Source organism: Falco biarmicus, chromosome 8, assembly GCF_023638135.1.
Source record: "Falco biarmicus isolate bFalBia1 chromosome 8, bFalBia1.pri, whole genome shotgun sequence".
NCBI classification, from domain to species: Eukaryota; Metazoa; Chordata; class Aves; order Falconiformes; family Falconidae; genus Falco; species Falco biarmicus.
In genome coordinates this window covers 31470062-31497394 of record NC_079295.1, presented here as the reverse complement: position 1 = coordinate 31497394, position 27333 = coordinate 31470062, and the positions used below count along the sequence as shown (strand labels likewise).

The 27333-nt window shown below is 41.8% G+C and overlaps 2 protein-coding genes across 4 annotated transcripts in view; one reads left to right on the top strand and one right to left on the bottom strand.

The window, feature by feature from the left end:
* SLC49A4 (solute carrier family 49 member 4) overlaps positions 1 to 9762 on the bottom strand; it is a 74200-nt gene extending 64438 nt beyond the window's left edge. The window contains exon 1 of the mRNA XM_056348040.1: positions 9408 to 9762. Within this exon, the coding sequence (XP_056204015.1) occupies positions 9408 to 9762 (355 nt within the window). The remainder of the gene's footprint in view (positions 1 to 9407) is intronic.
* A 95-nt stretch (positions 9763 to 9857) lies between these two features.
* Positions 9858 to 27333, top strand: part of HSPBAP1 (HSPB1 associated protein 1) — a 38094-nt gene continuing 20618 nt past the window's right edge. For 2 of the 3 annotated variants that reach the window (XM_056348038.1, XM_056348036.1), the window contains exons 1-2: positions 9858 to 10305; positions 22698 to 22883. In XM_056348038.1, the coding sequence (XP_056204013.1) occupies positions 9858 to 10305; positions 22698 to 22883 (634 nt within the window). The remainder of the gene's footprint in view (positions 10306 to 22697; positions 22884 to 27333) is intronic. The other variant, XM_056348039.1, reaches the window with a different exon arrangement.

Below are 27333 nucleotides of genomic sequence, written 5' to 3'. Positions count from 1 at the left end.
ACTACAAGTCTGCATGAGAAAGCTTAATTTGTAGCTTTTGAGGAAGTTGGAAGCTATACTGGGTCGCCAGTGGGACAATTCAAACAATATTCTCCAAGAAAAACTCCAAAATATTCTAACAGAGAATTACCAAAACATCATGTTTCTTAAATTTACTTCTGCTCATCTCAGCACTGACCTTGGTTTTGGGGGGTTTAGGTGTTTTTAAACAAATGTTTGCCAAACAAAAATATTTGGTTCATATCAATGTCAGACTATAGATTTTCACAACAGGGAACGTTATTTCAGGACCTGTGTTATGTACTACCAACTTCTTCAGCTCTGTTGAGGCAAGTAAATACCCATTTTACATGGCTCCTCTCTCACAAGCAGAGCACTTCTTACCAGAAAAAAAACCCACAAAACTACAAAAGCATAAGTAGAAATTCACAATGCAGAAAGTAAACAAATTTTATTAACAAGTAATGTACCTCATTTTTGCAGGTACTCCAGACTTGTTTTTCACTCCTAAAACATAACATGAAACTAACTCCTACAAACATCAGCCAAGAACAATGAATAAAGTTTGTTTTGTTTTTCAATGGTAATGTGTTACTAGAATTTAGAAAGCAGTAAAGTTGGGTTAGTTCAGCATTACCAAATGAAAACACTCTTTCTTTGTTCATACTTTGTTTATTCTGATAGGGAAAAAAAAAAAAAAACCAAACAGTATCATATTAATGTTTTAAAGGAAACAGACCAGTTTTCCTTTCAGCTTTTGAAGGCCAAACCCTGATGTCTTTTTTCTCTTTAACAGAATTATAAACTAATGGCTAGGAATTATAAATACAGTACAAACATACAGCTAGCGAAACAAATGCAATACAACTTTCTTAAGTACTTTACTACTTCCATAATACAAGTCTATGAGAAAGCCCAAGGGACTTCCATAACAGCAGAGTCATTGTTGTCGTTTCTGTTACAGAAGACAGCACCAGCTACTTTTATGTAGCACAGTTGCCACACTCTTAAAAACTACTATAAGAAAGGAGATTGGCAAAATTTACATGTTTTTAAAATGCAGCAAAGCAGTGTACAATGTAATTGTATTTTAGCTGTTTCTGTCCTGTTCCACAAGGCTTTCCAGAAGGGGAGAGACACCAGCCAGAGAAGCCACATCCAACCCAGCATCCCGCTGCTGGTGTCTAGATCACGAAGCCAGACATCCATTGCCGCCAAACCCATACAAGAAGAACAGGCACCCTCCTCTGCATCAGCAGCACCAGGGGAGCCCCGCGGGGGGCGGGCTGGCTGTGGCTCAGGGCACCTCGGGGAAGGGAGGGTGAAGGAAGGGCCAACACAGTCCCCAGCTGACATGGGGCACTGCCAGGCAGAGTTAGAGGTTGCATTGTGCAGAGAAAAGACTGGGACCTTGTTGGTTTTAAGAACAGGCAAAAAGGTCAACCACATTCAAACAGACCTCCCAGCTCCTGGTTTGAAAAGCACTCCTCAAGCCAGTTCACAAAAGCTGTTTGCTGATCTGCAGCCAGCATGCTGCACATGCAACCCAGGAGGGATGCAGGCACCCATCATCCTCAGTATTTGCTACTGGCTACCTAAGTCACATTTACTACTGCCTTTTGCTCACTTAGCATCCTTTTCCCTGTGCCTCCTACTTATCTCCTTCTTCCACCTCTCCCATCCCCACCACTCCCTGCCCTTCAGCTCCAAATCCTGTTTCTGCATCCATGACTCCCATGCTTCACACACTACCTTGTTCCATACTCTCCCCTCAGTCTCTTCCCACCTATCCAAGGGCTTTTCCCACATCTGCTCTCACTGCTTTGAGTCCTGAGCTTCTAGCATCCAACTTCTCAACAAGCAGGAGGAGTAGGACAGAGGGAAATGGAAGGACAAGATCAGCACACCACAACAGCAAGGAGACACACAGGTGAGGCAGCAGATAGAGAAGAGCTGACTGCTTAGTCAGATTAGGAAGAATTTGGATCAAGAAGTTACGAGGGTTAGTAAAAATACATGAGCATACAACAGGGGAGATATCAGTGCATAGCTGCCCTAGTATTATACTCTCTGTAGTCAACTTCTAAAAGCTACTGCTGACAAAGTATCTTCCTAGCTGGAGCTGTGTCCTGACCCAGTTCTGGGATGCTTAAGTGCTTTAACTCTGCTTGTGTTAGCAGCCGCATAATAAAAGTAAGGGATCATATTTTACACTGGTAAATGATTTCCCCTATTCATCAGTTTGTCAACATCAAGGTATATAGCAAGTTACATACCCACGCTCACTGTGCCTGTATGCTTAGTGCTCCAAAGCCTCAAGATAACGTTATCCTCAGATAACATGGCTATTACTATTCCCACATGAGCTACGCAAACACATTAGGATTTTACTTTCCATCATGAAAAAGGTGTTTTAACTCCAGCATGCAATTTCCTGATGTTCTTTAGTATGTGGTGTTTCAAAGAGCTGTCCTAGCATCACCGCTGCAGCTCAAAGAAGTGTGCAAAAAGTACAGCAATTGCGTCAAGGGTAGCAGTATAAAGTTCCAAGTCTGTGGAGATATGGTACAAAGCAAGAGACAGGGAGTGATATCATCTAACATAAAGAACTAGCTCCAGAAGAGGATATCTGCTTACAGTCATGATTGATGCTTTCAACTCAACCTGGCCCATCAGGAGGTATGGGAAGTGCTGCTAACAATCAAGCTAGTATTGCCATGATGAATCATAGTGGCATCAACTTAATACAACTCGTCAGATGCTAGTTAAACCACTCTATGCTGCTAATCGCTCTGTGTATCTCAAGTGGTCTCTCGCAGCATGCCTGACTCCAGTAAGCATGGGCCAATCTATTGTCTAATAAGAATATTAGAGATACATAACTCACTTCTGCAGGAACTTGCGTAAATGCCCTGTGGACTTTCATGCAGCCGCAGTATATAAAATTAAGCAACAAAAGATAAGTTACATTCAGACTTCTTTTTTCTTTTCTTCTGATGGCATAGAGGAAAAGTATGTCTATACAAACACACACACCAGCAACAAATCAAAATAAAGTTTTATAAAATCAAGCTGATCAAATATCTGCTCTAGTGGGATTTACCTATATTCAGCTCTCTAATTGCTTCTTTCATCTTTTCAAATGAAAAACAACACTTCATGTCATTTCGTCCAAGATTTGTTAGTGTTAGCTGAGGAAAATTAATCCTGTTCATGGAATCTGATAGGTATGGATCAGTATCCCTTATAAGACAATGAAATACGCATCACTCACAGCTTGCAGTAGAGGATGTCCACAGGACGGAACAGAATAGACTGGAGTAAAACAGGTATTTTCCTTCAAACTTTTTTTTACATTTGGTTGAAGTGCATCAATCACTTGCCTTTTCACCAAATACATACAGATTTCACTTCATGAGTCAAGGCGTTCTCTTCCCTGCCCTGCCCCCCCCCCTTTTTTTTTTTAAACTGAAGCACTAAATTCACACTTAGCTTTCATTACATCTGAGAGAGCCTTCTGCTGCTCTTGTTAACAAGACCTTTTCCATTACCATAAATGCTACTGAGTAGAATCAGTTGTTTATAATAAAACTACTCCCTGTAATCCCAGTGTACTTCAGTCGAGCGCCAGAAACACCACACTTTCCCTTCTCACTGGCTCCTTGCCATTCTACCCGCATTGTCGTACCTGTAGTTTTCCCATCAGTGTTTCTTTCCTGTAGGCTGTACTAATCCACCAAAACCATAATGTCTGTATAATTTTTTTCTATTGTTGAAGTGTGTAAATCCCTTTATAGCTTGATCTCACCGAATTAAATTAAAGTCTTACAGCCTTACACTGAGACTTATCCTAAGCATCTTCAGCTCAGGCTCACACTTGAAGTTGACCTGTGAATTGGTCATTTTGAAATATTGGCCACATATTTTGCTGTCATGCATCTGAGATAAGAAAAGCCTATTTCTGAGATCATGACAAAGAGGAGCTGAAAATCTGTTTCTTTGCCACAAGGTGAAAACTCACAAGACTTTAAAGGTTCATGATTTGCCTATTTTTGTCTTTCTGTTAACCAAAACCCCACATGTTTATGATTGCTTGGGGCACAAAAGAACTATGAATACTTCCATTAAAAACTCTGCGTGTTCCTGTGAGTGCCACTGTCCACCTATACCCACAGTGATACCTATCACCAACTAGACTTGCTGCAGTTTTTCTAAGTTACTAGTAACATACTCCAATTTATATTTACTGCTACACTGTCTGTCATTCAGGCTGTCAGACAAGGACCCTGAGAGACCAAGTGCAATGGAAACACTTAAGAGAAATAAAGTCTCACCCATCTGTTGGCTTCATTTGACCATTCATGTTTCCACTGACTTCTGGTACAACCACCTGCTTCCTCTATGCTCTGTGTACCCACCTACACATCTCTCAAAATAAAACCAAAGGCATTGCACAAACACCTCATAGATGAAAATCTAGAGGGAAAACAAATTCACCTTAAGTCATCTGCCTTCTGTTCCAATGACCCTAGATGAGAGTTAGAGGAGTAAAAAGATCCCCTGGACATAAAATCAGTTTTTCCATGCATGCAACACAAAGTGACAATTTGAGAACTTCAAACATGAAAGCTGCTATGCAGAATTCTCTTTACGCATCATGTGTAGTTTATTTTGTACAGACAATAGTTGTTAAGACATTTTTATATTAGTAAGGCCTGATTTAGTACTTATGCTCAATATTCATGACTATTTTGTCAAACTGTATTAAAGGATTTAACCTCAAAATTCCCAGGTGGGAGAGATAAGAACTATCAAATGTCTTCGAGAGGGAAACCAAGAAGCATAATTTAGGAGACAGCAATGAAATCAAGCATTTGATATTCATGCCTTCAATAGACAAGCCAATCTCCATTAAAAACCAAAATCTGATTATTTAAGTTTTCTCTCTACTTCATAATTTAATCACTAGGATAACAACGCTATGTAAATTTAATTTCAGCAAAATAAAGTTACTAAGAATATCTATGCAACCCATGTAGGCATATATCATTTTATAAAAAAGCACTAAGAAATAGATTACATTTCACTTTTACAAGTAATGTGTCACATTTCTTCAAACTCAATACAAAACTGTGTTCACTGTATTCCAAAAATAAATGAAAAATATCACCATTCTATTCAATTTGTTTAATGTAAATTATCATAAAGCATTTCATTCTTCGTTGCCTCTTCTTGCTTATATGGGAACCTAATGAAGACTAACATTATATACTGCACCTAGGTCTCGCTTTGTAAGATGAGCCTAACCAATAAAAAAAAAAAAAAAAAAAAAGGAAAAGCGTGAACCAGATGCCAGATCCATGGAAGTACGTAAGCTTTCTATTTGGAGTTAGATATATAAACATCCTAACAGTTCTGTATGCTTATATTTACAATTCCCAGGAAATGAAACACTCAAGGCACAAAACATTCATAAACACTCGAGCATCATGTGACTAATTGTAGCTAATTTTAATCACGTAAACAACAAGGGTCCATCCAATGCCACACTGAAGTAATTTCCCATTTAATTTCAGTCTTATTGAATTTCTGAAGGTAATTATAATTTAAACAAGGACTCTCTAATCCTATTGCTAAAGAAAATGCACCAGCAGATAAGACACATGTAGCTCTACAGCACACCATCTTTTAACCTTTCTTCACTATGAAACCAAACAACCAAGACAACACTTGTAATTCTACTTAACACAAAAGTTTTTTCAAACCTGCTTCAAAATGGCACACTCAAAAATAATGCACACAAATGTAATTCCTGATTTTCAACATGCACCCATCCAGAACAGGGCTAGGAAATGTTACAAATGCCACCACTGTCCCCATTACAGCACCCAGCCAATGAGTATGGAAAGCTCCCCAGGGCTCCCAAGGAAAAGCAGAACGGGAGAAGTCTCCATTCTGCAAGACGAACCTGGGAGACAGCAACAGGAACAGGGCTTGCTCCCTAAAGAAGAATTTCCAGTTGTGATACATGAACCTTGCTAAGCGCCTGAAAACAAATGTATTTTTGAGAACAACAATAGCTCAGCAAAAAAATACAAACTAGCTTTCAATTTACACGCCCTACAGAAACATCAGCTAAATCCAGGCTTCCTTCAATGACTCAAAGACCCTTTAAAATTCAGTGTTAACAGCCTTCAAAAAATGCCTATTCCTTCTGAGTCTGTTCAGACCTTCAAGTAAGATTTTTTTTTTTTCAAATTGCAGCCTTCTTAAGACCATCACTATCCTCTTGATGAAAATTCACCCTCAATTTCATAAAAAATGAAATCCATATAGATCCACAGATGCATGGGCTAAAGCCAACCAAGACTGTTTGTCATGCTGCTTCTGACACCAACACCCATTTCTTGGGTCATCAGAGTCCAGAGTCCTTGGGGGAGGTGTACAGTTGCCCGTAGTATCTTCTGCAGAAACTCCCCAGGGAGCCAAAAGTGACACCACCCACACACCTTTCCCAGCCCATATACTCCTGCCATTCTCCAGCTGCGTTGCCAGTATCAGCTGCAAAGAGATCCCCACAAAAAATGCAAGACAGACACTTAGCAGGCCAGGTGAGAAAAGGTCACAAAGGCCAAGAAAACTTTTGAGGTCAGAAAAGAAAAAAATGTAGTTTTTCCATCCTAAATCCCTTCTACACAGAACTGAAGAACAGGTTATTTGGAGCTTATTTGGCATACCTTTTACTAAAAATAAACACTGCTGTCCTCTCTTCTCAGAAGACCCCACACATCTCTCAGAAGCTGTGATGGAACTGAATCACACAGCCCAAGAAAGGCTTCTTCCAAGCAGGATTATCAACATGCTTATTGCTGAATATTTAATCTTTCAACTTCTAATTAGTTAAAAGGAAAAAAAAAATAATTACCAAACCCTTCTAAGCAGTACTGAAATAAGAAATGGGTGTGCAAATAATACAAGAGAGAAGTCCGGTATGGAAACAGGTTTATGTTTCAAACTACATGCTAAAATGATCAACTAAAAACCAAAAAGACAAATACTTCTGGACTTCGCCTGAAGCATCATAACACAAAATCAGACTTAACTGACAGCAAGCAGCTACTTACCAATATCAGTTGAATACACCCCTGATAGATAGTCCTGTACTTCACAAACAGCAGAATCTCCTCTCAAATTCTGACATGCATCATCTACAGTGTCATACTTCCAATACATGCCAGGTTTTACACACTGACATTTCACATTTTTCTCCTGACAGTTCCTTTACTAGCTAACTCCAACACAGATGATTGAAGCCAGAGCAAATGGTGCCATTTCTCTACATTTTTGGTACAGAGAGTAAATTTGGTGTAACAAGCGGCATTTGTACCCCTAAGCAAAGTGGAATACTGCCTTTGCGAGGTCAGATCCAACTAATTTTACAGAAGTAGAGTCATGCTCCTTCCAGAACACACGTACCCCAAAGGTAGATAAGACCCGGCAATGTGCCTCCGGTGGAAGTGTGCCCAACGGGCGAGTCTGGGCTCCCCTTTGCTCCACAAGAAACTAAGTGGCAGGACTCCACCATCACTTCCAAAGTGAACAGCACCACATCCTCTGTGGGAATTACCCAGACTCAGAAAAGAGCGCAAAATACAACAAGGCCCTCACAAAATCTGCTGCTGTGCAAAGAACATGCTCCAGAGCCCTTATGTACTCCTTATGCATAAAGCCAATGAGTTGAGATGTTCTATTTAAGCTAGCAACCAAAATTTTCTCAACAAGGAAAGAAAAAAAATAAGAGCAAAGGAGTAGTTCATATCAATATCTCCGATGAACATGGAAATCAACCAAACAAAATACACCCAAGCAATCAGTTAAAGTAATGAGGAAAACATCTGTGTATATATTCTCATTAAAACAAGCTACATGTGAAAAGAAATCCAGCAACTACATTACTAATCACATTAAAGAAACAACAAAACACTAATGTTACTTCTCCCATGAGTTACTTTGAAACTTTTCCAGTATATTTTTTTGCATCGCTCAGAATCCACTTCATAGAAAATGAAGAAATAAAAATACAGACTTGGTTCTACAAGCACAGGTTCAAGTTTAGCTTTATTTCTTTCATATCATGAGCAGAGTCATGGTCTTCACTGTACAAAACAAAATAACTTACTTTAATTTTAAGCTAATTAACAACACTTACACAGCAGTCTAGACAAGACATTGTTGACTTAAATCAAAATTGTTTGAGAGAAGACTGGCTGTACAGCCACCATGGACTCATTTGGAGAACATATCTTCAACCCAATAGGTTTTATTCCCCCAACATCTCTTCAGTTTTAGGAAAAGCAATTCCAATTTCAAGACACAGGCCTTCTCAGCTACAACTTTTCTACCTGCCTGCCTTCACTTTCCCCCTTCTGCACCACAAATCAGCTATTAAATCCTAAATAAATGGAATGGGTAGCACTTAACACAGGAGCCACAAGGGTACGTGGGCTCCTATCTCCTGTTTAGAGGCCTGTTTAAACAGGAATTAAAAGACTAAATGCTTCTGTGGATTTAGGCCCAAAAGCTCAGATCTGCAAACACAGGTACACGGCAGAGCAGTGTCAGAGGTGACCCCGGACCAGCTGCACAGGCCCTGGAGAAGCTCTCCAGCGACAAACACCCTTTTCAGAAGCTGGCTAGCGAGACGCAACAGCCTGAACACAAATTGGGCAACTCTCCCTTGTACTCATCTTCGGAAGCCCTGAAGCTCTTCTGGTTTTACGTTCTCTGTCTTTGCACCACCCTCGTGCAACTAAAAGCAAGCCACAGCCTTTGGGTCCAGTCTGCTTTTAGACATAAAAGTATCTCTTTCAAGATACAGCCACTGCCCCAAGCACTGGCATTACCTCAACGCGGGTGTTTGTTTCACAGCACATAACCGGACAACATGACCACCTCCAGGTCAAACGCCAGCATGGCGAAGCCAGCATTACCGGACAACATGACCACCTCCAGGTCAAATGCTGGCATGGCGATGACAGCATGGCGATGACAGCCGGGAGCACATCTCCTCCAGACCTACCCCTCAGCCCCGGTGTGAGGGGCCATAATTCCTCTTAATTTTAGGAACTGCTTAAGTACCATCCTTGTGAGTGGCATTGGACGCGCCTTTGTTTGAGCAGCGTACTGAAAATTACACCCACGATGCCTTCAAAGTATTACTCATGCCTTTTGACGAGCGAGGCCACCAGCTCCGAGGCTGCCGCCCCCTCCCCTGGCCTCAGGGCTGCCACACCGCCCCTCACCGCGGGGTCCACGCCACGGTGTCCCCGACGGGCCCGGGGTAAGACATCGAGGAGTGGGGTGGGGAGTCTCGACCCCCCGGCCCGGCCGCCCCCGGCCCCGCTCACCCTTCTTGTCCATGAGCCACATGAAGAAGAAGCAGGGCGCGAAGCCGATAGGCCCCCAGAAGACGAGCAGGGCGATGTCCCAGCCGCTGAAGCCGAAGGCCAGGCGGGCCGAGTTCTGGATGGGCCCCCAGCTGTTCCACACCAGGCCCTGCGCGAAGCCCAGCAGCGAGAAGAGCAGCAGCACCAGCCACCGCCGCCCGTAAACGCGGCCCGCCAAGGGCGCCAGCCGCCGCACCGGCACCGCCGGGCCCCCCGCCGGCCCCCGCGGCTGCGGCCGCCGCCGCTGTTGCTGCTGCTGCGGCGGCGGCGGCAGGAGGGGCTGCCGCTCCTCCGCGCTACTCCAGCCCAAGCCCATCTGCGGGGGCCCGCCGGGGAGGAGGGGACGGGGGCAGGGACACCCACACTTCAACCCCCGAGCGCGGCGGCGCTGCCCCGGCCCAGCACAGCCGCATGCGCGGTCGGAGACGGCCGGCGGCCGCCTCCTTCCTCCGCCGGCGAGGGGAGGAGGGAAGCGGCGCCAGGGAGGAGAGCCGGGCCCGTCGCCCGCGGGGAGGGAGCCGCGCTGGCGGCCGGCCGGGGCCTGTGCGGGGCGGGGAGGCCGCCGCCCAGCGGGGAGCGGGGTTCCGGGGCAGGAGCGGGGCGGCCCGTGGGAGGCGCCGCTGGGGCCCCGGGTGTCACCGGCGGGGTCGGGGAGCCCCTGCCTCGGGGCCACCGTCAGCCCCGGCCGTCACGGCTCCGCCCCGCGCGGCAGGGTGCAGCGGGCCTGGCGCTCTCCCGGGCCGGGCTCCCCCCTCCGTTAGTGAGGGCGGTGCCGCCGAGGGGAGCCCGCCAGAGCCGCCCCGGAGGAAGAGCCGGAGGAGCATGGCCGGGGCGGGCAGCCGCCGTCCTCCCGCGCCGGGTAGGTGCTCCTGGCCCCTCCAGCTGCGGAGGGCGCTGCCGTCCTGGGCCCGACTGCGCGGCGAGGCCCGGCCCGGCAGCACGGCCGGGCTCCGCTGGGCCGCGGGCCGGCGGGCGGGAGCGGGGAGGGGGCGAAGCGGGGGCGGGAGCGGGGCGGCCGTGCCTCTGCTCCGGCTCCTCCTCCGAAACGTCCCCCCCGGCCGCCGGCCCGTTCCCGCTGCGGTGGCCGGGGCAGAGGCGAGCCGGCCCTTCAGCCGGCGCGGGGGCCGCCATGCCGGTGAGCGCTGCCGCGGCGCTTCTCCGCGCTCTCCGTCATTTTGACGGGAGAAGTAGATTGTCCTTGTGGTGAGGTGGATGCAGGGCAGCCGTGGGCCGAACCGTGGGGGGAAAGTAGTAGTTTTTTACAGCCTGCGCTGAAATCCGTGGTAAAGTAATTCGGGTGAATATACCGTCATGTGGGCTACGCGAAGCTCATTAGAAACTATTATCATTAAAAAGATTGAAGTATATATCAGAGCCGTTGGGTTGTGTGGGTATCTGTATATCCGCCATCTGCGCGTGTCATAAAATTAATGGCTCGTGTGCTGCACAATGCTTCATCTTCCCGGCAAAAATTGGGTATTTCGGTTTGGCTTGCTTAGGCGTTCTGCCCAGAAGTCTGGAGGCTGGCCCGACCGATGTGCCTGACCGGGGAGCACTGGGCAGCGGGTCGGGCCTGAGACCCGCCGTGGGTGCCGCTCTGGGTGCCGCTCGGCGGCGTGGAGGGAGGTGGGGTGTCTGCCGGGCTCCACGGTGCTGCCAGCACCAGGGGTCTGCAGCCACAGGTACACGCTGCCGTGACATCCTTCCCCAGACATTTGGACCGTGCATTTTGTTCAGCCCACACAGCTCTGTTGGTTAGGCCGAGGTCCGAATCAGAAGTTGCACTGAAGGTGCAAAATGAATTTTTACCCATTGAAGTCAGCAGAACTGTGATCAAAAAGAAAATGAGATTTTTGTCTAGAAAAGTTAAGGAAATTCCCCAGGAAAAATAAAAGTCATGCACAATTAAATAATGGGATGGACACACATATATACGGATAGTATCAAACCAATTTGAGCTTGCCGTGTACAACTGTAATGACAAAAATGCTGTAAAAAATAGAGGACAAGATTCAGATATGGTCCTGACCGATGGATTTTCCAGTAGGGGTTTGGGGCTCCAAGTAAGATTAATTCCCTGTTTTACTAGGTCTTTTTTGTACATTACCACCTCAGCATAGTTCAGCCCATGCCAAAATGATCTTTCAATTTAAAATGGCTATGTTACTAGTATAATTTAAGTGATTCAGTGGCATTGTGCCAAAGAAAAAGTGCTGTCATTTGCAGAAGTAAACAAAGTGAAAAAATATTTATCTCTTTGAACATTTTTCTATTAACTGTAGTAGTTGTGTTTCTTCGTTGTTCTAGTGGCAGAAAGCCCACCCAGAAATAAGGCAAGTGGGGCTTTGCAGTGTCCTTTAACTGCAAAACTTGCCTCATACTAGCTGTGTAGTAAAACGAAAACTGGAACATAAGCAGGATAACTCTGATAACTTGTCCAAGTCACCCCATCTTATGATGGGTTTAAAGATATTTTCACTTGTGTGGGTCAGCAAGAAAGAGAAATTTCTGAGAAAGAGCAACAAAAGAAAGGAGCTGTCAAAATAGGCTCGGAAAATCTAGGTGTATTTATTGCTGACATAATCATGATTTAAATAATTCATTTTAATTGCTTGATTTGAAATCGCTTCATCTTTTCATGGCTTCACAACCCATATGCGCATCTTTCAGTCATGTCCTGACCTTTTCTATTCCAGCTATTTAATTAACACAGTGTAATATTCTGTGTGAATTATTCTTGTTTGCAGGATATGGTGCTGTTTAAATTTGTTAATGTAAAGGAGCAGTGCATTGTTGATAAACTGTTGGAAACCAAATTAGCTTTATCTTGCAGCTAGCTGATTGCATTATTTCACTCATGGGTATAATACTTCTCTAAATATGCTAATTTCACTCTTTTTCTCCATGTGGTGACATTTTTACTGTTCTCATTACTGACATTTGTAATATTTGGGGTGGGGAAATCTTTTCTTGCTTTAACCTCATTATAATGTAGCTAAAGAGATTTGAATATTATCAGATGAAGTGCACATATATTCAGGCAAGTGGAAAGATTATTTTTTCTCCTGGCCCAGAACTTTCACGCCTTTAGCAAGACTTGCGTGGACTTGATGGTGTCTGGACCCAAAACTGTGATACAGAAGCCCATCTAGTTAATAATTGCCCAACCATAATAGTGTATCCATTGATAGGTGCCTCCGTTTCAAACCTGAAAGCTCTCAAGGTGGTTGCGTCTCTGTATTCATGCCTGAAACCTTCTGGAATTCATCTTAGGAGGAGCTGGTGGCCAGGAGCTCTGATAGACTAGTGGTGACAAGTAAAAATTATATGGCTGATGCTGTTAATTGCCGTCAAATGCTCATCCCATCCCTGAGGCAGGCCTGGCTGTTCCGCTTATGAGTTGGCGCCTAGACTGTGCTGATTTAAGCCTGGCTTATTAAGATAAACTGAAGGTTTTGACAGGTTGGTTATAACCTCGAGGTATCTGGAGATTCTAATTCAGCTTAAACACACCTGTGATGTAATGGCTGAGCTGAGTCCAATCCAGGAGAGTATCCCCACCATGGGTCAAACCCCAGCTCTTAGCACATTAGGAAGTGCCATTTGCTCTCTCCAGTTTTCAGGGTTTTGACAGATTTGCTCTCCCATGTGGCTTTCTTCAGAGAGGTTCAACGAGCTTCAGCATCCCCTTGTTTCTCATGCCTCTCTCCCAGCAATTCCTAACACCATGTGTACAGTCATGTACTTTCTTGTATCAACTCATATCTTGCAATCTGACAAGTAGCAATTGATTGCTTACCCTAAAAAGGCTAGAAGCATTTTGGCACAACATGGTCAGGACCCGAAATTCATTCAAAGATTCGAAAGTGGCATTTAGCCAGTTCTGAGTTTCCTTCCAGCATCCAAAAAGAGGCCTGTTTTCCAGGGATTTCCCTCAACTTCTAGACTTCAGCTGGAGTTGTGACAGTGTAGTTTGAGAGCTGCCATAAACAGCACTAGTGTAGCAGAGAGCTGGAATGGTTCTCTTCTTTACACCCCTTGTCTTGAACAACGCTTTTGAAGGTGAGCGTGTGAGGTGTGAGCAAATCCTGTTCTTCCCTCATTGACTTTTGACATCCTTTTCCTTTTAGTAGCTTAGGAACAGGTTGTTTGGGATCTGAGCTGTTTTGGGCTCGGTTTGGGCACCTTCCAGTCTGTGCATTTTGTACCTTTCAGCATCTTTTCTCACCTTTCTTTTTTATTGAGAGGCAGGTAGACTTCCAGCTCTAACATCATATAATGATTTCCTTGTACTTCAGGAGGAAAATGCTTTTACAGTGTTTCCTTTTTCTTTTTACTAGTATCAACAAGGAACAAAAATACAGACACATCTTCAGCTTATGAAAGCGGAACAGGTTTGTTCTTAAATTTAGATGTCAGTGGTATCCAGTGGGCATTCTTTTATACCTTTTGTTTGCAGGCTGAGTATATACACATTGCAAAGTGACTGCTGTAGTGGTGATGACTTCAGATTTGCGGTGAGCCAGAGCCCGTTGCTAGGTCCTGTAGGGAGATGTGGGGTAGCTCCTTTTTCTTGTGGAGTCCACCTTTGTGGCTGGCCAAGGAAATCAGTCTCACCAGATCACCCGTAGACAACACTGTAAGTTCTTTGCTGTAGCTCTCAAAAGGAGTATGCAAAAGTCACACCTGACTTGGGCTTTGAGTACATTTAAAGCATTTTGTACTCCATTTCTGCTTGTTCTGCCATTCATCACCTGCTTAACGATGAACATGCAGATAATGATTGTATCTTTGAGGGGGAGGTGGAAACTGCATGATGTCTTTCGTCCAAACTCATTTTGATGGCTGCTTCCCTACCTCACTGAGACAGCCCTCAGGCTCAGCATCTTGGGTATTTTAGGGACATTATTTTGAAGCTCCAACATCAGCAGGCTACGGTCCTTATGTTCTTTCATTTTATTCAGGGCCACTGACTGCAAACAACATCAGTAGAGTATTTTGCATCCCAAAGTTGTGTTAGGGAAATCCTGCTTCAAAGACTGATGGTTTTCTGTCTTCCTGAAAACCTGAGAATTATGAAAATGAACAGATTCACATGAGGATGTTAGGCTTGAGTTGGGAATACAAGGTGAAAATCACCTGTCTCATTGGGCTAGGACTGCCTCCGTGCAGATCTCATTGTCCCTGATGCCAGCAAGAAGAGCTAGTCACAGTGCTTTGGTACTGGTCTGCCCGTTGTGTCACTGGTGAATATGTTTCTCATTTCTGATCAGACTTTGTAATTGTTTTCCTATTGTCTTAGACTGAAGCTGCAAGGAGTAGTTTAATAATTGCTCTGATATAATTCATGATGTAGGCATTAAGGAGTTTGTTTCTATTGTTCTGGCTAGTCACGCTTGGCTGTCATGCACTAGGTATGCTGTGTGCTCTTCAAATGGGTCTTCTGAAGACCTCACTGGGGGTACGTGTTTGGGATCAGGTCCATATTGAAGATGTAATGCTCACAAAATGTTGTGTCTCTGTTTGGTAATGTGACTCTTTGTCATGTAATTCTGTGTAGAAAGAAGAGGCTAAATGGATTATTTCCAGGTCTGTGTTTTTCTGAACAGGGGCATATGTGATTTAAGATTAAATTATTATATGCTTTGTGATCACAGACGCTATGAGATTGATTGGGAGTAGAGATGGTAGCACCAGAGTTTGATTTCTATTAGAGTATTTCAGCAAGAGTGATGGTAAGGCAGTTTGGATGTCTTGGCATTTTGTGCAACTTTAACTTTTTACAATTTTATTGTTTTGATAATGTTCAGGGGGTTATCTTAAAATTCCAAGTGTCATGTGCTTTTGAAGACTGGATATAGAAGACAGTATTGCTTCTAATACTAATACTCAATTTGTCAGTGGTTGATGTAGTGACATTAATGTTGAAAAGGAATCTGAAAATACTGAAACTCCTTTACTGAAAGGACTTTTACAAATATACTAATAGGTTGACAAATACTGAGTTTTCTTAAATTTTGCATCTTGCAAAGAACTTAGCAAATTCAAAGCAGCAGTACTGTCATGGTTTCTTCTAAAATTAAAGGTCACCTTCAGTTTCCAGAAAAGCAGGTGCAGCCGATTAGAACAAGAGTTCTTGCACATCTGAGTGGAGACTTGGGCCTTGATCTTTTCTGATATTTAGCTCTTGGTGTTTACAGATAAAGAAACTTTGCAGGCAGTTGTTACTTGAAAAAGAAAAGAGAAAGAAAATCTCTGGAGGGAAGATGGTAAAGATACATTGACACCACTAGCAGCAGCTTGTTGTATTGTAAAGTTGTGAAAGATAAGCTTCTATGTAACAAGGCTGTGCTTTTTCAGTAAAAACAGTTTCTTTTATCTTTAATATTTATATTAAAAAACAGAACCTAACAGTAATGACATGTTAAAGTTGAAAATTAAATTAGAAGAGCTTGGTAGTTCACATTTTGGTGAGCTGTATTAGGCTGAATGTATCCTTAGCTCTACGTTACGTCAAAGCAAGAGTTTATGTTCCTTGTAAGAACCCCAAGATGCAAAACATACAGTTAAGTTTTTCACAGACAAATTTCATGTTGCTACATGACAACCTTTATAAAGAGAAATAGCAACGTGAAACAAAGGTTAAGCTCACTTCTGCTTGTTTTAGCCCTGCTGAAAGAATTTGAATAATATAAACAGATGCAATAATAGCCATGCTTTTTGTTTAATATTCCTATAGTAATGGCAGTCTCTGAATCTAATACCCTGGTTGTGCATGTTGGTTATTGTGCACTTCAGAAACTGTTCTTGAGGTTCACATGCTAGGTCTCTCTGTTTTCTTTCAATTCAATAATTTATGTAATTCCAAAATACTTCTTTTATTCTTTTGAAGTGTATTGTAATTCTGACAATTATACCTCTAAGTGACTCAGTCATTAATCATAATTTGTATCCTATGTAGCATAATAGTGAACAAAGTCATGCATGCTTCCACCGTAACCCCATCAAATGCAAAAGGCTCAGTTGTATTATTGACTATTTATTACAATGGCTTTTGGGAGAAAACATATTTTTAAAATACTATTGACTATCACTACAGTAGCTTATGGAATAATGGTTTATTTTAGAAGATTTTGATTCTTTCATTGCTGTCATTTTGAAGTTCTTACCAGGCAAGTTTGCAGGATAGGACAATAAAGTCATAAATGGTTACAGTTTCTGACAGTGAATTTAATATAGTGCATTCATATTTACTGCTAATAAGGAATAGGAAAAAAAAAGAAATAAACTTTACTTAAAACATGAACAAATTCTTTTTTTCTTAGAAATATGGATGTTGATTCCCTGATGTACCAGTTCCCTTACCTTCAATCGTAATGTTATATTAGTATTAAGTTTTGTATCAGATTTCCCAGCTGTTAGGAAATGTTGTGAAAAACGTGTATCAGTGTGGATGAGGTATTGGGAAGAAATGGCTTTTGCTATTACATCCCTTAGCAGCAGGTGGGTGTAATTTACACCCCAAACAGACAGAAAGGTAGAATTGTAGCAGCCTAGCTTAAGGAAGAACTGCCTTTCCTTTGGAGAAACTTTTGTATCCTGATGGAAGGTTTTGATCAAAGACCATAGTCCTTTCCTCCAAAATAAAATAAAATAAAATACCATTTATCTGACGAGTGCTGCAGTTTCATTGTGTTTCACTTTGCTTTCAGCAAATTTACCAGTAATATATGTATAAAGTTCATTGGAAATACATCTACTATGACTTCTGTCAGTTGTACATATCCTGCTGTTCCTGGGTTTGGCAAGTGGGAGTGTGTATTTCAAGTGGCAGAAGATGCAGGCAGAGGCTGTAAGGACAAGGAGGGAAAGGAAGGCTTTGCTTCCACTAGAAGAGACCAGAGGAGCTGAGGTCATTCAGCATTAAGTTAGTTCGTTGAAAATTGACACGGCTGTGTTCTAAAAGTGCGCTACGGAACTGGAGGAGAAGAGACAACGGGCATGAAGCTGGCAGGGGGTTCAGGAGGAGCTTTCTAGGAAGAGCTCTAAGGGATTTACGGAGGAATTTCATAAATGTACACTTGAGATGGTCTGCTGTCATTTACAGCAGGGGTGGGAAGTCACTCCCAGTGCTGTATTCTGGGCTCAACCTCTTACTCCACCCCTAAGAAGTCTGGCAGCTATTTTCTTTTCTCTATCAGAGGGACAGTTTGAGGTTTGAGGGCATAGCCCACACTCTTATCTTGCTTCATGTCTTGAGTCACTCACACTTGGTGTAAGAAAAACTGTGAGATGCTCAGCCCTGCCACAGGAGGACTGGAAAGTGCATGAAAATACAAATTCCTCTTCTGGCCTCTTTCTTTTCTTTTCACACCCTCCTTCCACAGTAGCAGACACAGAGGGCAAGGAAGGGTGTGTTGGCTTCAGGCTACCAGAGTAAGCTTCAGGTGCCAGTCTTACAGGTGCAGACCAGTCTATCCTGAGAGGCTACATGGGACTGCTAACTATCCTTCACTAGCCAAAATATCTATGCAAATCTAGGTTAGATGCCCCCCAGCTATGCTGCAACTGCAGTATTGGCATTCCCACAGTCAAAAATAATAGTAACAGCAATAAAGTGGTCAGGAAGTATTACCTAAATGTTCATGTGATAAATCCTGAAACTACTTGTGTATATTTAGATGCATCCTGTTTGCCCAGAGTAGGCTGATTATAGTGCATAATGTTGTAATCACATGCAGATTATTTGAAGTTGTTTTTTAATCTACAGAGTTAATGTAGTGTGAAATCATTAAGTCTGACCTCCAAACCAAGTCACTTCTCTTTGGTTTGGGGCATTTCCCCATGCTCCCCCATACCTTCTCTTTCCCACTCCTAGTTGTTGGATAGTTAAGATTTTGGAGGTTAGTTCATTTTTTGAGTGACCCAGCTGCACTGTGTTAATGTATTCAAAATGCCAAATTTTTCTTTTAACTTTTTGTATTTTTTTTTAAGAAATAAGGATAATGAAACATTACAGATTTACAAGAAAAACAATTTGACCGTGTTTATACCAAATACGTTACCAGGATTTCCTTGTACTCTTTCAGAAAAAAATTTTAATACCTCTCAATTAAGTCTCATATTTAAGCAGCAGGGTGTTTTGGCAGAAGCCCGCTACAATGTACTAATGAACTCTTCTAATACACTAAATTATTTTCAATGAATGACAGTACATTTAGCTTTTTAATGACAGTACATTTAACTTCTGAACAACTTTGATCAAGTCCAATTTTGTCAGACTGCCTGCTGTGTTAAACTCTTTATTCCCAAACCCTGCTCAGTTATTCAGAAAAATTGTTAATCAGAAACATTAAATTATTTTCTATCTTAGAAGCACAAAGTGTGCTGGAAAGTATACGTAGCCAATTCATCGCTTTTCTTTTACCTGCCCTCAGTACTGAGTCTGGATGAGTCTTCATATTTGACAACATTTCATGTAAAAATGACTGGAGAGCTTTGGGTTTTTAATTGGAAGATCTCTGTTTTGCAATGTGTTATCATTCTAAAGAACACCTACGTTTTTCGCCAATTATATAAGCTGTCACAGTCACAAAACTTGAGCTAAAACTTCATTCGTTTTTTCAGTTCCTGGTTGGATTCTATACATGTGTTGTGTAAAGTCAAAACATGAGACAAATTATTCCTGCTTCCTTTTGTACTGTGAAGCCACATCATTTGTTGAGGCTGATGGAACTAATTTAAAGTATTCCTTTTCTCTTTTGGATCAGAGTACAACAGAGAAAATGAAGACTCCAACAGAGCTTTTCTTTTCAAAGGGAATATGCATTTCTGTTCTCTCCGGCTACCTGGTCTCCCATAGGAATTTGATATGTAATGCCCAAGATGTGCCATAGATACTTTGTTTCTTTGCAACACATTTTATTTATACACCTTTTACTTAATGCACAGTTGTCCAAACTGTATGCACTTACATATGCTGTACAGCCTCGGGTTTTGCCTAGGAACCAGTTATCATCAATTTCGGGTTAGGAAGTGCCGAGAACCAAGAGCCCCGCTTATGAGGTCTTTGTGAAGCTATGACAACAATAACTAAGGAAAAGGTTATTATTATTTTAAACTACAGATTTTTCTTCTAATCTGTCTTCCAAGAGCTATCTTCAGATATCTCTTAATTACTTTTAACCACTCCTACAGCATATAGTTCCGTCTGAAATCTCTGTTGGTCATGAGCAGAGTTCTTCAAATTATCATAACATCTATTTGATGTAGTATATGATATTTACCTTCTATCATGTGCCTTCTCTCTAACAGGTGTTTAGATATGCATGAAAAATATGGGGAAAGAATTATGTTTAGCTGACTGCTGTTCTCAGTAAGGAATACATAAAACTGAAGCAAGACAAACAGTCTTCGCACAAAATCAGCAAGAATCCCCATTTCTTTGCAAAAAAAACCCTGATGTTTATTTATCTAATGCTTTAAATTTTCTAAAACATTTCAAACTTCATTGCTGATTATATCATGTATTGTATGTGATTATCTCTATCAGGAAAAGATATATTCTCATTTAACAATGATTTTAATACTGTTTGAAGATAGGGATGATAAGCATCTTACTACGACAGACTGTCTTCTTTCATTGTTTCTAAATTTTGTAGAGAAATAGGTTTACAACTGATTAAAGTGTGATGACATGACAAAACCCCCCAGATAACATTCAGTAGAGGATAGGCTCTTTAGTCTTAACTGTGGTTTTTTGTTTGGCGTTGATACAAACTCTCCCAGTAGCTTTAGCTCTGAGCTTCCTACTGTATATTCACTGTGGTGGAAACCACACCTTTCGAAAGCACAATATGTATGTGGAAATCACATGAGAAAGCCACACCACATCAACAGTTGGCTTCAGTGAGCCTTCCTGTCTCTCCGAGTAAAATTTCTGCTTTTAGCTCATCCCAACTGTTGACTGACATTACAGGAGAAAACTGAAGCTTTTGCAATAAACTCACCTCTACACAATCCTCCAAAAAAGTGCCACCAATTTCTTGCATTTCTTTGGATTTACATCCTCTAAAAATAATTAAATGTAGTGCCATTAAAACAAGAACAATTGAGTAGTCAAAAAGACAGCCGTGGGGTGATAAATTTAGCTTAAGCAGGTATAATTTCATTTTTATGAATTGGAAAATCTGAAAGGTATGTAAGGCCAGCCAGCTCCTGCATCGTGAAAGCTGCCTCTGTATGAGACTATAATCGCATGGAATAAAGACAGAAGTTTTGTAAACGCCATGCAAGTGTTCGGATCTGGACCGAGTCTTGCCTTAGGCTTTGAACAGCATCACTGTGAAAAAACATGCTGAGCTTTAACCTCTTACCATGTGTAAAGCCAGCTCCTGGTGGCTGCCCCAGCACGTGCCGTTGTGTCTGCAGATGGCCTTCCTGCCTTCTCTGGACTTGCTCTCGCTAGGTATACTAACCTATTGCTCAGGAACCCCCAGAGATCCCTTTCTAGGGGTAGGGAAGACCATATGGTAAGACATACGGTCCCTGTGAGGCCTCCTTATGTCCTGGTTGTGCAAGTTGCTGGAGCGTGAGACTGAAGTCCAAGTGTCATAGATATCTCTGTGTCACAGCAACACCATCCTGTCAAGTGTTGCTCTGCATATGAGAGGAGACATGGAAAACAAACCAAACCCCAAACTCCCTCCTATCATCTGCCTTAAAAAAAGGAAGCCATTTAAAAATTTTATGTTCTATGAAGAAACAAATATTGGAGGTCTTTCGTTTTAAAGCTTCAAGGTGGAGTTTTCATGAGTGAAAGGAGAGAGGGATTTAGTTTCCCTGAAAGTCCTTGGGAGATGGGACCCCTTGACTGTAGGAAGCCCCGATGCTGATACCTCCCACTGAATTTGTGTGAAGACAGCAACTTAATTCAGAAAACTAAAAAGTACAGCTATGCTGGAGTATAAACTCTGTCAAAAGGGGAACTCAGAAAAGATACCAAAGACATACAGCATACAGCATGCACAGAGCTCCTCTTATTCCTGCCATTCACACTTCAGCATTCATATATTTTAAACTGTTATGTTTTAAACAGTCCTAAAGACCTTGTTCCTGCTTGGTTCTCTTCTGTGTTTCCCCCAGCTGGCTCCGCAGGGCTGCCCTGTGTCTGGCTGGTTCTCCACTACCTGTCCCACCAGCCACACACAGGAAGGAGTGAGAGGCAGCATCAGCACCCAGCAGTACAGGGAATATTCTTGCCCTGCATTTATTTAACCCATCGCACATACCAGGCTATAATTTGACCCCTAAATAGAGTGAGTGAAATGGTTGGTTTGTTTTAAATGAGCAGCTAGGAGTCATGGGGAACCATACCTATCGATTCAGTATGTTAAATCTTAGGCATTATACAGACACAAATTATGGATGAGTTAACTTCAATAGTGGTTAAAATAATGAATGGATTTTTTTATGATCCAGAGTTGTAGTCCACTGCTTCAGCTCTATGGAGCTGTTACGTTGTTGTTTTTTTTTTAAGATCGGGTTTTCCTTCTCAATATGTCCCTAAAGAAAAGTAGTTCTGAAAGTGCTGAGTTTATTCAAGGTTGCCAGCATTTCAGCTTGACAGTTTCAGTGGGGCATATAAATCTCTAAACAGCAAAGGAGTAAATGGAAATCTTGGGTTAGTTTAGTTCTTGGATTGGCACAATTTCCTTTTTCTAAAATTCTGTAGATGAAAAGAAATTTTAAAACACTTTAAAAATACCTGTTGTTTTGGTTATGCTGCTATTCCTTGTTTAAATCGAATGCATAGGAGCCTGGTTTGCCATCTCTGACAGTGCACTATGCTTCTTGGAAAGAATCCCATGCAGAAAGACTGTTACTCATAAAATTTATGTTCTCTAAGCTCTGGACATTATTTGTAAGGTTTTTTTATTGTTAGCCTAATTCTAAATAGTTTTGCTACAGCGCTTTATTGCCTAAGCTACAAGTGAAAATTATAAGCACACACATATTTTTATTTTTATTTTTACATTTTGTGTGCTAATACACTGCTTTAAACCTTAATTCAGTGTAAGAATGTTCTTTCAGCATTTGCAATAGAAGTCTGACTTTAAAAAATCTACAAATGTAATAAAAAGATAAACCATAAATGAAGGTGTTCTTAATGTTTCCTGTGCTGTGGGAGAGGTAACGCTTAATATATCATAAATCATCTGTCTAAGCTGTTGGTTTACTTTCTTTACATAGGTGAAGATGTCAAACCGTTTACTCCTGAGCAAACCAAGGAAATTGTGATGTCTCTACAGCAACCTGCAGTATTCTGTAACATGGTTGACGACTGGCCAGCCCTGCACTGGAATGCAAAGTACCTTTCTGCAGTGTTGGATGGAAAGATAGTCCAGTTTAGGCTAGGGCTGAAGACAGTGGATTTAGGTGAGACTGAGGTGGACAGGCATTACATGTCACAACTCTCTTTTTTAGCTTCTTCAATCATCTGCCTCTCTGTTGTCACTGTTTACTCTCTAATGTATTGCTTTTAGCCGCATGCTTTGTTTTTAGAACATGGGATTTTGGGCAATAGTGGAACTCTCTCTTTCTTGCATGTTTATTCTCAGTAGGAAGCCTGGTGGGTAACACGTGTAAGAATCAAGTGTCTCAGTTCTCTTTCCTTGCTTTGTAGCATGTGTGTTTGGTCCTGGTCTTATACATGATTCAGTTGTTCACATGAGCTGAGCTTCCATATCCACAAACCTGAGTGCATTAAAGCATTAGCCAATTAACCAGTCTATCTTGGGGTATTTTTATCTGTAAAATGGTGATAATTCTCACTTTCCTCCAGAGGTTTTGTAAGGCTGTAGTGGTTGTCAGTAATTTAAGGTCTTGTGATGAAAGATGCTGTAGTATAAAGCATTAAGAAAATCACTCAACACCAGTAAAATAATTTCAATCTAACCCTCCAAATTCACTCAGACATCTAGGAACACACCACGGGATAAAGACAATTTTTGCATTCAATTTTAAATACTACAACTTCATTTTTGTCTGTACCACACAATATAAGTCATAGTCAATCCATGGACAGAGAGAGTTTCATACCAGGGAGGGAAGACACAGGAAATGTGCTCCAGGGTGGCGATCTGCTAGTCATTTTAAGAGGTTCTGCATTGCTTTATTCATGCCCTGTACATCCTTCGCCCTCCTGACCACATACCAAAATACATTTTGCTGCGCACTTTCTCCCTTTTGCCTAAAGTATCTTATCTCCCTTCAGTCTCTTTTTTTCACTAGGCTAGACAAACCCAGTTCTTATAAAGTGTTCAGTATAAGTCATGTTTTTTTAGACCCCACGTAGCTATTCTTTCTGTACTCTTCCAACCTTCTTAGGTTGGACTACCTCTTTCTTAGAATGTAGGGTCCGCACAAAGACTCCAGATGAGGGTCTGCCAGTTCCTATGTAAGTGGTAGCATTACATCACATGATCTAACTTAACAACACTGTCAAATTTGCTTTCTTCACAGCGTCATGACCAAATTATTTCATGTTCAATTAGTGCAAGAGCAGTGATGAAAGTGAAAGAAGTGTTAGAGGGAAAATGCGTGGCATTTTAGGATTTCAGAGCATGTTACCAGCATGGATTAATGATTCCTGTGCCATTTCTGGGAAAACAGATGTTACATACTCACTTTCTACAGATGGGATAACTGAGGTGTAGAATTAATATGTTGATACACGTCTTCACAGCCATAGTTCAGTGAGGTATCAGCCAGTTCTTGCACTACATGTAAAAGGCATCCCATTGCCAATAGGGAAGACATTGTATGTATGTGACATTTCCTTGATAATTTGTTAATACATCTCAGTTTTAATACACAAGGGTTACCAGGTAAAATGATAGTTTTGATGCTACTCTCCATTAATTAGTAGGTGCTTTTTGAGAGCCAAATGGGTATGCCAACTGGGAAAGTTTCTGATGAGACTGATGGAGTGTTATGTAGGAAAGTGATGGACTGATGCTACCAACCAAGTAGACAAGAATCATCACGTAACTATAGTCACTAGGAATATAGAGTGGATTTAAACTGACATTTGTATCTTGAAGTTACACCTATCTGTATCTTGTTTTTTCCTAAAGGCATCAACCCCTAGGCAGCAATCATTTTGTCTCCAGGATCCTCCATTATATGTGAATATGAGCTAGAAATGTCTTCAGGAAGATGGGTCGAACCTTCAGGGGTTGTATTATAACTGAATAAGACCTATGATGCTATAAAAGATTTGCATTGTAAGGATATATTAGTGAAGACATTAGCCAAGCCATCTCAGAGTCTGAAATAATGTAATACATTTCATGTACCGCTGTCATTTGGAAGATAGTTGATCTCACTCTTGTATGCTTAACATTGTTTTTCCACAAGGGCCTCTCTTTGTTATCACTGTTCGTGGTAACTTTCCAAGATGAAACAGAGGCAGTGATGTGGTTAGAGAAAGCAACAGGAGAATACAAGTAAAAATGCATTGATCTCTCTAAATATTCCTCCCATGTTTACAATAGATTAATTGCCTTAAGACTAGATGGGACCACTCCTGCCACTGAGCTGGAAACATGTACAAGAAAGAAACTTTCTGCTTGTAGGTATATTTTAGTGTCACTCTGAAATGGCTGTTTCAGAGTTTCTGAGATTATTTAAGCCATGAGGTTTATCCGGAAGATTCAAAACTATTTGAGACCTCTTACTATGACGACTTTTTTATCTTTCTTTAGTGCCACATCTGCAGCCTGGATGGGGATTCCCAAACTGAAGGTTCTGTAATACAAAGAAGTGAGAACTGTAAATAGGGCAACTTGGTGGGAGCTGCTTGGATGTTGTATTTGCTTTTCTTGTTAAGGAGCTTCCTGAAGCATATGGATGTGGAAGGCACACACACTTGAAACAGAAAACATAGCAGCTAGCAGTATTATTTGTGTGAATTATTTTTACCTACCTAAGTTTGTGTGTGTGATAGCATTCTGTCTGATTACACAAGTTAAACAGTATGTGGCTGTAAGAGGGGAAAAAATACAATCGGGGGATTAAGCATTGACAGAGATAAGATACCTCCAGAGAGAGTACCAGCATTCATTACAAGAACAATGAAGGTGCTATTAATCAGGAAATCCCTACCCATCTAGTTCCAGCCATGCTAGAAGATTTATTTTTCTGAGGTGGGATAAAGGGTGGGCAGCAACTACAGAAGTTGTGTTTCCGGCAGAGAAAATGCAGCATTCTAGCCCATCTATCTGATGGCCACCTGGAGCACACCAGCAATTACAAAGGGAGAAGAAAGCTTACACAAAACTGACTTCCATATGCAGATGTTTCTTAACTTTGACCATTTTCTCTGGTTGTGTAGTAAAAGGAATAAACAATGAGTTTACTGTCAAGAAGCTGGAGAGAACAAGAGGTTGTCATGCTGATCAGTTACGAGTCACAAGATCTCTGGAGGAAATTCCTCTTAGAGATGCTGGGTAGAGCTGATGCTGTCAGATATGCAGTTGGATAGAAAAGGGCTGCAACCTGGACATGTGCCCAAGAGGTTTTGCCACTAAGGGCAGCAAAAGAATTGAAGCCTCTGAGGTTTGATATAGAGAGGGACTGCAAAGGTGGCTATAGACTTAGCAGCTGAACAGGAGGCTGAAAATACAATATAAATACCAAACACTGAATAAATGTCACATAAAGCTGAGCTTTGGAGTTGGATGTGGATGGCCGGTTCTGTGGTTTGTGAGCGTGCCTGTGCTTTGTTATAGTATTAAGTGGCTATTCCTTTCTTGGATTACTCATTTAAATAATTTTAATTCCCCAGCAGCTCTAAATGAACATTTGGTTTTCTTTTAAATTTAAAGAAGTGGATGAGACATTTCACTTGCATTCTTACTGGAGCTTTAAGGTATTTTCTAAGGCTATTATCTTTTTTTCCTACACTTCCCTTAGTATACATTGGAAACACTGTCCTTCTGAGTAGAACAGAATTTGGCATCTGTTGGGATCAGGCCTTAACTGAGGAGGGAAGCTGTTTCCTCCAAAAAGCACTTCTTTCCTCTCTCCCTCCTGCTGGCTTCAATCTGTGGCATTAGGTGGGGGAGAGGAGGTCTGTCATGCCTTCAGATACCATGTCACCAGACAGCACTGGTAACTTACTTTAGACTTGCATCGTTTAATCTACAATTTATCAATTATAAAACCCTGTCGGCTTTTAGTCATGAAGTATTAGCAAACTGGTTAATTATGTTCTTGCTTTTAGCTGCCCAGTGCTAACATTTTCACCCTAGTTGCAGTCTATAAATCTAAGCAATCTGTCTAGATTGCCAAAACACATTTTTTATTATTATTTTTTTTCCATAAGCACCCACACTTTGGTACCGAACGAGTTCTAAATTAAACCAAGAACCCTGCTCTGAGGAGACGGTATCCTAGAAGGTAGTCTTGTCATTCATAGTTGTTTTTTTTTAAAGGAAGCTCGGAGTGAAATACACTGTGGGGTAGAAAGAGCATATTTCTTGCCTTTAAAACACTTGGTCCCAAGTTATCTTGGAAAATAGGCAGTGTCCTAAGCACTCTTTGTTCTCATCAAAATAATGCACATATTGAGCCGCCTGTGTCTTTTATCTAATTTTTCCATCAGACCATCAGTAAAATGATGTGCATTGTGTTAATGACTGGGTATCAGGAGAGGGCATTGGAGTGCAACACAGACAGGAATCAGGTGTAGGGGTTTTGGTTATTGCAGGTGATGTATGTGTTTTGTATCCAGTTCTTAGGTAGGGAGCCCTTCTACTGCACAGACCCAGGTTGTGGATTGCTGAATAGTGGGGCTTATCTGACATTTTTAGTTAATGAATTT